The 12,500-nt window shown below is 47.3% G+C and overlaps 1 protein-coding gene across 1 annotated transcript in view; it reads right to left on the reverse strand.

Annotated features, from left to right (window-relative positions):
- LOC135533578 (ribosomal protein S6 kinase-related protein-like) overlaps positions 1-12,367 on the reverse strand; it is a 46,771-nt gene extending 34,404 nt beyond the window's left edge. Inside the window, exon 1 of the mRNA XM_064960867.1 lies at positions 12,119-12,367. Coding sequence (XP_064816939.1) covers positions 12,119-12,271 — 153 coding nt within the window. The 5' untranslated portion in view covers positions 12,272-12,367. The remainder of the gene's footprint in view (positions 1-12,118) is intronic.
- Positions 12,368-12,500: the final 133 nt, after the last annotated feature.

Genomic DNA, 12,500 nt, shown 5'->3' on the forward strand with positions numbered 1-12,500 from the left:
TAAGTCATTTGGCAGACGCTCTTATCCAGAGCGACTTACAAATTGGTGAATTCACCTTATGACATCCAGTGGAACAGCCACTTTACAATAGTGCATCTAAATCATTTAAGGGGGGGGGGTGAGAAGGATTACTTTATCCTATCTAGGGACTGTAGATACTCTAATGGAACTGTAGAGACTCTAATGGGACTGTAGAGACTGTGTTGGCATTAACACCCAGGGTGTAAACTACGTTTCTATTCAAGCATTGATTGACATGGTAATAGACCAATAATATTGTAGAAAAGTTCTAAAAAACTGCCCCCTCTGATGCTGTATGTTACATTGTGACGTTTCACGATGGCGCTAAAATAAGGCAAAGTGTACGGAACACCGCGACGTACGGAAGTTCGTTAGCTGTCATTACCATCGTGTCATTTTTTTGTTCGAGCTGGTAAGCAGAAAGCTAACGAACAGGACTAGCGTGGCTAGTTTGCGCGGTCGGCGTAGTGACGTGAAGATGCTGCGACTCGTGGTTCCAACTGACTTATTTACAATCCATTAAGGTCATATTCAAGGAAAGAGTGTTGACTGTTATTTAGTTTTTGTACATCTCTGAGTGATGTTCTGTCCATCCTCAGGGTCGTCTCGTGTTTTCACCTGAGCTCTTGCTTTTCAGGCAGGCAGAAATGTACGACGTAGAACTGTGTGGTAAGGTCTCTCTCACTACACTGGCAGTTCATAGAAATACAACTTCTAGATGGTGAAAACGTCTGTCATACATGTCAGATTACAATACTGGCTGATGTCGTAACGCGGGAGGTTATCTTCTCTCTCCATATTTCTACCTCAATAAATGTGTAATTTAACAGAGGGTCCACCACATGTTCTCCTATTTGCCTGTTCCGTCCAGGGTGCATTGTGCTGCCCAGTGGCTCCACCCTCGCCAGGACGGGCTAATGACTGTGGCTGTTTCCTAACAGAGGTCCTAATCCAAAGGCAGCTGTCGACCTGGCAGCATCACGTGATAACGCATTCCATCGAGCACGTCTGTTACCACTCTAGCCACCAAAGCAGCGTGAGCAACTAGTGCTGGGTATTCAGTGTTCAACTGACACGAATAACAAGTAACAGAATGGATCTCCTCACAACCTGTTCATGAATGAACCAGAAGAATAATCCTTCGATCATATTGCTTGGTGATACAGGCTACGATTCTTTAGGATAGCTAAATAATCTATTTTACTGACTGTTTAAGAATGATTAACAGCCAGAATAGTGGTGTTTTACTGTGAAGATAAGACCGCATTAGGACTGCTTGTGATTCATTCATACAACGATCACACCCGTGCATATTACTACATAACAATGACGTTCAAGATATCATGGTTTTATAATTAAGCAATAAGGCCAGAGGAGGTGTGGTGTATGGCCAATATACCACGGCTAAGGTCTGTTCTTAGGCACACTGCCCAGGGCATTAGATGGATGAACTGTAGTCACCAGATGCCCAAGCCATCTAACCAAATCCCAAGATACTTATAGGAGGTCACCGTATCAATTTGCTGGTGTAACGCTCGTCTGAAGAAGAGGACCAAAGCACAGCGAGGTACGTGTTCATGATTATTTATTCAAACTGAACACTGAAACAAAACAACAAAGTGGAACAAAACAGAACAGTTCTGTCTGGTGCAGAAACACAAAACAACTACCCACAAACCACAGGAGGGAAAAAGCTGCCGCAGTATGATTCTTAATCAGAGACGACGATAGACAGAAAACATAGAAATAAAGAAACTAGAATGCCCACCCTAATCACACCTTGGCCTAACCAAAATAGAGAATAAAAGCCTCTCTATGGCCAGGGTGTGACAGCTGGCCATTTATAGTTCAAATCTGCAATTGACTCCATCTGTCTATTTCCAGAGAAGAGAAAACCATTACATTTTGTTTTCAATTTCCAAATAAGCTTCTTTCCTTCTAATAACATCAAAGGCCAACTGTGAGTCCTGAAAAGCCCTATCAATATTAGACGCGCTACAATCAATAATTGTGTCATCAGCATACAGATGGAGATTTGCAGAGTCAACAGTCTTCCCTTTATCATTCTTAGACAGTGTAAAAAGGATCGGACCTAGAATGGAGCCCTGGGGAACTCCTTTTGTAAGCCTTGTAAACTCCTGAGCTACACACTGTTCTGTCAGAAAGGTAGTTCTGGAACCAATCCAACCCATCAACACTTAAACCAACCTTTTTTAGTCTATACAACAGCAGGGCGTGGTCAACAGTGTTGAAGGCCAAAAACAGGGTGTGGTCAACAGTGTTGAAGGCCAAAAACAGGGTATGGTAAACAGTGTTGAAGACCAACAGCAGGGTATGGTCAACAGTGTCCAAGGCCAACAGCAGGGTATGGTCAACAGTGTTGAAGATCAACAGCAGGGTATGGTAAACAGTGTTGAAGACCAACAGCAGTGTATGGTAAACAGTGTTGAAGGCCAACAGCAGGGTATGGTCAACAGTGTCCAAGACCAACAGCAGGTATGGTCAACAGTGTCCAAGGCCAACAGCAGGGTGTGGTCAACAGTGTCCAAGGCCAACAGCAGGGCATGGTCAACAGTGTCCAAGACCAACAGCAGGGTATGGTCAACAGTGTCCAAGGCCAACAGCAGGGTATGGTCAACAGTGTCCAAGGCCAACAGCAGGGTATGGTCAACAGTGTCCAAGGTCAACAGCAGGGTGTGGTCAACAGTGTCCAAGGCCAACAGCAGGGTATGGTCAACAGTGTCCAAGGTCAACAGCAGGGTGTGGTCAACAGTGTCCAAGGCCAACAGCAGGGTATGGTCAACAGTGTCCAAGGCCAACAGCAGGGTATGGTCAACAGTGTCCAAAGCCAACAGCAGGGTGTGGCCAACAGCAGGGTGTGGTCAACAGCAGGGTGTGGTCAACAGTGTCCAAGGCCAACAGCAGGGTATGGTCAACAGTGTTGAAGGCCAACAGCAGGGTATGGTCAACAGTGTCCAAGGCCAACAGCAGGGTATGGTCAACAGTGTCCAAGGTCAACAGCAGGGTGTGGCCAACAGCAGGGTGTGGTCAACAGTGTCCAAGGCCAACAGCAGGGTATGGTCAACAGTGTTGAAGGCCAACAGCAGGGTGTGGTCAACAGTGTCCAAGGTCAACAGCAGGGTGTGGCCAACAGCAGCGTATGGTCAACAGTGTTGAAGGCCAACAGCAGGGCGTGGTCAACAGTGTCCAAGGTCAACAGCAGGGTGTGGTCAACAGCAGGGTGTGGTCAACAGTGTTGAAGGCCAACAGCAGGGCGTGGTCAACAGTGTCCAAGGCCAACAGCAGGGTGTGGTCAACAGTGTCCAAGGCCAACAGCAGGGTATGGTCAACAGTGTCCAAGGCCAACAGCAGGGTATGGTCAACAGTGTTGAAGGCCAACAGCAGGGTATGGTCAACAGTGTCCAAGGCCAACAGCAGGGTATGGTCAACAGTGTTGAAGGCCAACAGCAGGGTATGGTCAACAGTGTCCAAGGCCAACAGCAGGGTGTGGTCAACAGCAGGGTATGGTCAACAGGGACCAAGGCCAACAGCAGGGTGTGGTCAACAGTGTCCAAGGTCAACAGCAGGGTATGGTCAACAGTGTTGAAGGCCAACAGCAGGGTGTGGTCAACAGTGTCCAAGGCCAACAGCAGGGTGTGGTCAACAGTGTCCAAGGTCAACAGCAGGGTATGGTCAACAGTGTTGAAGGCCAACAGCAGGGTGCGGTCAACAGTGTCCAAGGCCAACAGCAGGGTATGGTCAACAGTGTTGAAGGCCAACAGCAGGGTGTGGTCAACAGCAGGGTATGGTCAACAGTGTTGAAGGCCAACAGCAGGGTATGGTCAACAGTGTTGAAGGCCAACAGCAGGGTGTGGTCAACAGTGTCCAAGGCCAACAGCAGGGTATGGTCAACAGCAGGGTATGGTCAACAGTGTTGAAGGCCAACAGCAGGGTGTGGTCAACAGCAGGGTATGGTCAACAGTGTTGAAGGCCAACAGCAGGGTATGGTCAACAGTGTTGAAGGCCAACAGCAGGGTATGGTCAACAGTGTTGAAGGCCAACAGCAGGGTGTGGTCAACAGTGTCCAAGACCTTCGATAAGTCAATAAAAAGTGAAACAGAGATTCTTGTCCTGAGCATCTAGAATATCACCTACAACCTTACTTACAGCAGTAATTGTACTATGCTTGGCTCTAAAACCCAACAGTAATTGTAGTATGCTTGTCTCTAAAACCCAACAGTAATTGTACTATGCTTGGCTCTAAAACCCAACAGTAATTGTACTATGCTTGGCTCTAAAACCCAACAGTAATTGTACTATGCTTGGCTCTAAAACCCAACAGTAATTGTACTATGCTTGGCTCTAAAACCCACAGTAATTGTACTATGCTTGGCTCTAAAACCCAACAGTAATTGTGATAACACTGAGTTATTATAAAGAAAGTCTTTCAACTGTGAGTTAAACATTTTTTGTAACCTTTATTTAACTAGGCAATTCAGTTCGGTTCTTATTTACAATGACGGTCTACCCCAGCCAAACAAAGACGACACTGGGCCAATTGTGAGCCGCCCTATGGGACTCCCAATCACGGCCGGATATGATACAGCCTGGATCCGACCCAAGGACTGTAGTGATGCCTCTTGCACTGTGATGCAATGCCTTAGACTGCTGTGCCACCTGGAAACCCTTTCACCAGGTTTTCCAAAACGTTGCCAGTGCAGGCAGTTTAGATATGAGAACATAGTTATCCAACTGAGCTGGATCTCCACCCTTATGTGAAGGTATGACATAGGCTGGATCTCCACCCCGATGTGAAGGCATGACGTAGGCTGGATCTCCACCCTTATGTGAAGGCATGACGTAGGCTGGATCTCCACCCTTATGTGAAGGCATGACATAGGCTGGATCTCCACCCTTATGTGAAGGCATGACGTAGGCTGGATCTCCACCCCGATGTGAAGGCATGACGTAGGCTGGATCTCCCTCTTATGTGAAGGCATGACGTAGGCTGGATCTCCACCCTTATGTGAAGGGATGACGTAGGCTGGATCTCCACCCTTATGTGAAGGCATGACATAGGCTGGATCTCCACCCTTATGTGAAGGGATGACATAGGCTGGATCTCCACCCCGATGTGAAGGCATGACGTAGGCTGGATCTCCACCCTTATGTGAAGGCATGACATAGGCTGGATCTCCACCCTTATGTGAAGGCATGACATAGGCTGGATTCCAGACTTTTGTGAATGGTTTTATGACATAGGCTGGATCTCCACCCTGCTTAAATAAAGGCTAAATAAAAACCCTCTAATAAGGCATATTCCTGGATCTCCACCCCTGATGTGAAGGCATGACGCCGGTCTGGATTCCACCCTCTGTGAAGGCATGACGCTCAGGCTGGATCTCCACCGCATGTGAAGGCATGACGTCACCTGGATCCCATCATGTGAAGGCATGTTCCTGGATCTCCACCCCTGTTCCCATGTGAAGGCATGACGTGTTCCTAGATCTCCACCCTGTTCCCATCATTACGCAGATCTCCACCCCATGTTATGGCATGACCTGGCTGGATCTCCACCCTGTGTGAAGGCATGACATAGGCTGTTCCCATCCTTATGTGAAGGCATGACATGGCTTCCCATCCTTATGTGAAGGCATGACTGGCTGGATCCCATCATTATGTGAAGGCACCTGGATTCCCCGCGATGTGAAGGCATGACATAGGCTCATTATGTTCCCATCTTTCCAGACTGTTGGAATGGTTTTACGCACAAGGAAATATGTTCCCCATCATTAAATAAAGGTTAAATAAAATCTAATAAACACCTGTTCCCATCCTCTACGCACGACCTGTTCCCCATCATTGACCACCTGTTCTGCATGACTACATTACGCACACCTGTTCCCATCATTATGCACACCTGTTCCCATCATTATGCACACCTGTTCCCCATCATTATGCACACCTGTTCCCCATCATTATGCACACCTGTTCCCATCATTATGCACACCTGTTCCGCATCATTACGCACACCTGTTCCCATCATTATGCACACCTGTTCCCATCATTATGCACACCTGTTCCCATCATTATGCACACCTGTTCCCATCATTATGCACACCTGTTCCCATCATTACGCACACCTGTTCCCATCATTACGCACACCTGTTCCCATCATTACGCACACCTGTTCCCCATCATTACGCACACCTGTTCCGCATCATTATGCACACCTGTTCCCATCATTATGCACACCTGTTCCCATCATTATGCACACCTGTTCCCATCATTATGCACACCTGTTCCCATCATTATGCACACCTGTTCCCATCATTATGCACACCTGTTCCCCATCATTATGCACACCTGTTCCCATCATTATGCACACCTGTTCCCATCATTACGCACACCTGTTCCCCATCATTACGCACACCTGTTCCCCATCATTACGCACACCTGTTCCCCATCATTACGCACACCTGTTCCGCATCATTATGCACACCTGTTCCCATCATTATGCACACCTGTTCCGCATCATTATGCACACCTGTTCCCATCATTATGCACACCTGTTCCCATCATTATGCACACCTGTTCCCATCATTATGCACACCTGTTCCCCATCATTATGCACACCTGTTCCCATCATTATGCACACCTGTTCCCATCATTACGCACACCTGTTCCCATCATTATGCACACCTGTTCCCCATCATTACGCACACCTGGTCATCACTATCTCCTTGATTACTCCCCCTTTAATTAGCCCTCAGTTGACATCAGTCATTAGGTGGTATTGTTCTCTCTCATGTTCAATAAGCTTCTCCTGTTTGTTCATCTGTATTGGTCCCTTCTGCACCTGCTTCCTGGTGGATATGTTACAATATGAGTGAGGATCAGCAATGATCTCTGCACCATTTTTTGTTTAAAGGGTTTAATTGATCCGGACCAGCTGCTTTCTTTATATCAATAGATTTGAGTGCCTTTATTAAATTATTTTTTATTTATTTTACCTTTATTTAACCAGGCAAGTCAGTTAAGAACAAATTCTTATTTTCAATGACGGCCTAGGAACAGTGGGTTAACTGCCTGTTCAGGGGCAGAATGACAGATTTGTACCTTGTCAGCTCAGGGGTTTGAACTCGCAACCTTCTGGTTACTAGTCCAACACTCTAACCACTAGGCTACCCTGCCGCCTCTACACTCTAACCACTAGGCTACCCTGCCGCCTCTACACTCTAACCACTAGGCTACCCTGCCGCCTCTACACTCTAACCACTAGGCTACCCTGGCTACCCTGCCGCCTCTACACTCTAACCACTAGGCTACCCTGCCGCCTCTACACTCTAACCACTAGGCTACCCTGCCGCCTCTACACTCTAACCACTAGGCTACCCTGCCGCCTCTACACTCTAACCACTAGGCTACCCTGCCGCCTCTACACTCTACACTCTAACCAACCACTAGGCTACCCTGCCGCCTCTCTAACCACTCTAACCACTAACCACTAGGCTACCCTGCCGCCTTTCCTTCTGAAAACTCAATCTCTGTAAAAGGAAATAGATGAACCGTAGACCAGCATGCGACAATTTCATTCACAGACTCATTCGAGATGTTAGGATTGAGTTCATTGTCAAATAAATGCCCAGCTTTAACAAAATCCCCATTAAACATGTCAAGCAGTTTATTCTTCTCTGCCACATCCATTGAATCTGAGGACAATTTTAGCAGGAGACCAGTTGGTGTTCGCATTCATGGATTTAATGGTTTTCAATCATTTCGTGGGGGTTATTGAGGTTTACCTTGGTAGATTCATAATAGAAGCTTTTTTACATTTGCGTATCTCAGTACCCTGAATAACTGCCATTCAGCCTGGGAATTACCCTTTCTGGCTTTGGCCCATTGTGTATTTCTGGATCCAATCAGATAATTCCCCTGTAAACCAGGAAGTGTCTCTACCTCTTACCCGGTACTTTTTGAGAGGGGCGTGTTTATCACAGATAGTAGAAAACATGGAATGAAAATAGGAGAACTCCTCTTCGATATCTGTAATAAGGGCCCTCCTCTCCCAGTTACATGCATAACATTCATACAGGAATGTCTGCTCACAGAACTGCCTAAAAGGTCGTTTGGCTATGAACCGAGACGGCACTTTGGGGATTTTGGTGTCTCTAATGCAAGCAGCTGCACAATGATCACTTAAATCATTAAATCATGATCACTTAAATCATTACCAACGGCTGAGTATATATGCTGATTGTTAGTTGGAATAACATCAATAAGTGTTGATTTAGAGATGTCTTTGGGATTGAGTCTTGTGACTGCATTTATCATTTGTGTAAAAAGTCCTCTAATGGCCTCTGAGTTTAAACAGTCCCAGTTTAAATCACCTAAAGTACCAACTATTCACTAGAATGAAAACAAAACAAACACAAATATGCTGAGTCAGTCTTTAAAAACCTTAAATGCCCTGTTCAAAAACCATGTGGATGCTGTTCAGCTGTTCAGCTGGTAGAAACCATGTGTGGGTCTGGTCAATGTGCCCAAATGTGCCCAATGTTCCTGTGCCCAGTGTGGAATGCCAGCTGTCAATGTGCCCAGTGTGTGGGTCTGGTCAATGTGCAGCTGCTGCCCAGTGTGTGGGTCTGGTCAATGTGCCCAGTGTGTGGGTCTGGTCACAGGGATTTGCCCAGTGTGTGGGTCTGGTCAATGTGCCCAGTGTGTGGGTCTGGTCAATGTGTGGGGGTCTGGTCAATGTGCCCAGTGTGTGGGTCTGGTCAATGTGCCCAGTGTGTGGGTCTGGTCAATGTGCCCAGTGTGTGGGTCTGGTCAATGTGCCCAGTGTGTGGGTCTGGTCAATGTGCCCAGTGTGTGGGTCTGGTCAATGTGCCCAGTGTGTGGGTCTGGTCAATGTGCCCAGTGTGTGGGTCTGGTCAATGTGCCCAGTGTGTGGGTCTGGTCAATGTGCCAGTGTGTGGGTCTGGTCAATGAAATGTGCACCATTCCAACTGGGAAGAAAGGAATGGGTTGTGGATTAAGTAAACAGATAAGGTAGTTAACCTATGGTTGAACCAATGAAACTGAGCTCTGGGGTGTTTTAGATAAGGAAGTGAGTGCATTCCTAGGTTTTCTGTTAATTAGAACTGTCAGCTAAGTGGTGATCGATAATGTTGGGGGGTCAAAAGTTAATTCAGTTATGCTTTGCAGCTCCTTCAGGGTTATCTTTGGTCTCTTTGTTGCCTCTCTGATTAATGCCCTCCTTGCCTGGTCCATGAGTTTTGGTGGGCGGCCCTCTCTTGGCAGGTTTGTTGTGGTGCCATATTCTTTCCATTTTTTAATAATGGATTTAATGGTGCTCCATGGCATGTTCAAAGTTTCAGATATTTTTTTATATAACCCAACCCTGATCTGTACTTCTCCACAATTTTGTCCCTGACCTGTTTGGAGAGCTCCTTGGTCCTCATGGTGCTTGCTTGGTGGTGCCCCTTGCTTAGTGGTGTTGCAGACTCTAGGACCTTTCATATACTGAGATCATGTGACAGATCATATGTCGCTTAGATTGCACACAGGTGGACTTTATTTAATGAATAATTAACTTCTGGGGGTAATTTGTTGCACTAGATCTCATTTAGGGGCTTCATAGCAAAGGAGGTGAATACAAATATCCTCACCACTTTTCAATTTTTTTTTTTTTTTTTGAAACAAGTCATTTGTTCATTTCACTTCACCAATTTGGACAATTTTGTGTATGTCCATTACATGAAATCCAAATAAAAATTAATTTAAATTGCAGCATCAGAGCTTGGAGAAGCCTAATTACCGTGACTAAACGGTCACCTGGAATTTGACTGTCATCATGACTTGTGAGCGCTGGTGTCAACGAAACAGCCAACGGTCACCGAAACAGCACTATTGTTCAGTCGTGTACAGCACCATCTAGTGGTCAGAACCTGGTAATACCAGGATCTAGGATGGGACATAAACCCAACAACTTCAATGACTCATTTCTCTGAACAACATAAAAAAATGTCTGTGAGAATACATTACATAGGATGAAGAAACAATACTCTAAGCCACAGCTCCATACTACTTGTCAGACGTAGAGAACTGATACTGAAATGCTCATTGCTGGGGTGGGATTGGCATAGTGTTTGGGGGATCCGTAGGTGACTTTTGACATTTTTGGGGGATTATTCATGTTTAGGAAAATCTTTGAACCAAATCGTATGTTAATTAGGTACTATATTTATTGCATTTTATATGAATCCTATAAATTAAAATGGCCAATTTGGGTGCAATCAATTAGCTTAATTTCTCAGAGATCAAATTATAGTTCAACAAAATAATGTTGCCGGAATGGTAATCTTATCTGTTTCTAACAACATAAATGATTTGACAACCATTTGAGATGGTAGAAGTTAAAATCCTCTTTCTTGTGCTTTTTGAGGTGGAACGACCCCTACAGGAACGGCCAAAGAACCAGAAGTAGAACCAGAGGTAGAAATGATAACTACTTTCTGTTTTTTAGGACTAGAAGGACGTCACCGTCTACATCACTACTTTATCCGCTTGAATTATACAAAATAGCAGCTAGCAAGATGAAGATCACAGAGGTTATTTTTAATGAGTGCATTTCACAAGTGGCTAGTTTGCATCAACTACCTTCAATATAACACTCCAAAGGTTAAGCCTGCAAACTTTAGTTTCGAATCGCAAAATGTTGTCATGTCTGCCTCGTGATTTGTTGGGAGAGATGTCTGTCTGAATTATATATTTTTTCCCTTATCAAAGTTGCTAAAAGAGTCAATCATTGAAACCAGACCCCAGTCACTGTGGCCTAGTCGCTGTGGCCTAGTCGCTGTGGTCTAGTCGCTGTGGTCTAGTCACTGTGGCCTAGTCGCTGTGGCCTAGTCGCTGTGGTCTAGTCGCTGTGGTCTAGTCACTGTGGCCTAGTCGCTGTGGTCTAGTCGCTGTGGTCTAGTCGCTGTGGTCGAGTCACTGTGGCCTAGTCGCTGTGGTCGAGTCACTGTGGCCTAGTCGCTGTGGTCTAGTCGCTGTGGTCTAGTCGCTGTGGTCTAGTCGCTGTGGTCTAGTCGCTGTGGTCTAGTCGCTGTGGTCTAGTCGCTGTGGTCTAGTCGCTGTGGTCTAGTCACTGTGGTCTAGTCGCTGTGGTCTAGTCGCTGTGGTCTAGTCACTGTGGTCTAGTCACTGTGGCCTAGTCACTGTGGTCTAGTCACTGTGGTCTAGTTACTTTGGTCTAGTCGCTGTGGCTGAGTCGCTGTGGTCTAGTCGCTGTGGTCTAGTCGCTGTGGTCTAGTCGCTGTGGTCGAGTCGCTGTGGTCTAGTCGCTGTGGTCTAGTCGCTGTGGTCTAGTCGCTGTGGCCTAGTCGCTGTGGCCTAGTCGCTGTGGTCTAGTCGCTCTGTGGTCTAGTCGGAAATGAAGCCAGGTAGCTGTGGTCTAGTCGCTGTGGTCTAGTCGCTGTGGTCTAGTCGCTGTGGTCTAGTCGCTGTGGCCTGAGTCGCTCCGTGGCCTAGTCGCTGTGGCCTAGTCGCTGTGGTCTAGTCGCTGTGGTCTAGTCGCTGTGGTCTAGTCGCTGTGGCCTAGTCGCTGTGGCCTAGTGGCTGTGGTCTAGTCGCTGTGGCCTAGTCGCTGTGGCCTAGTCGCTGTGGCCTAGTCGCTGTGGTCTAGTCGCTGTGGTCTAGTCGCTGTGGTCTAGTCGCTGTGGCCTAGTCGCTGTGGCCTAGTCGCTGTGGTCTAGTCGCTGTGGTCTAGTCACTGTGGCCTAGTCGCTGTGGTCTAGTCACTGTGGCCTAGTCACTGTGGTCTAGTCACTGTGGTCTAGTCACTGTGGTCTAGTCACTGTGGTCTAGTCGCTGTGCGTGTATGTGTGTGTGTGTGTGTGTGTGGAGTGTGGAGTGTGTGGAGTGTGGGTGGAGAGAGGAGGGTGTGTGTGTGTGGAGAGAGTGTGTGTGTGTGTGTGTGCGTGCGTGTGCCTGTGTGCGTGTGTGTGCCTGTGTGCGTGTGTGTGTGTGTGTGGAGTGTGTGTGTGTGGAGTGTGTGTGTGTGTGTGTGTGTCTGTGTGTGTGCTTGTCCTACCTGGAAGTGTTGGTGTCCTGGTACAGCTCTGTGAGGGAACTCAGGGAGGAACATGGAAATGAAGCCAGGTAGACTCCACTCTGCTCTCAGTCTATCTGGCCCTCCTCCCCCTAACACCTGGTCCGGGATAGGCGGGGCCTTATCTCTGATCATCCTCCGATGGCCGAGCCGCAGGGTGGGAGGGGCCAGGCGACAGAGGCTTGCAGGGATGGACAGACCAACGGAGGAAAATAATCCTCTCCATCCTGTAGAACATTGAGTCTCTTCTCTTCCCCTGACCCTGCTGGGGGTCTCTGTGGAGGGGGTGGAGAGAGGGAGTGGAGAGGGGGGGTGGAGAGAGGAGGGGGTGGAGAGAGGAGGGGGTGGAGAGAGGAGGGGGTGG

The sequence above is a fragment of the Oncorhynchus masou genome, unplaced genomic scaffold, assembly GCF_036934945.1.
Source record: "Oncorhynchus masou masou isolate Uvic2021 unplaced genomic scaffold, UVic_Omas_1.1 unplaced_scaffold_2470, whole genome shotgun sequence".
Lineage (NCBI taxonomy): Eukaryota > Metazoa > Chordata > Actinopteri > Salmoniformes > Salmonidae > Oncorhynchus > Oncorhynchus masou.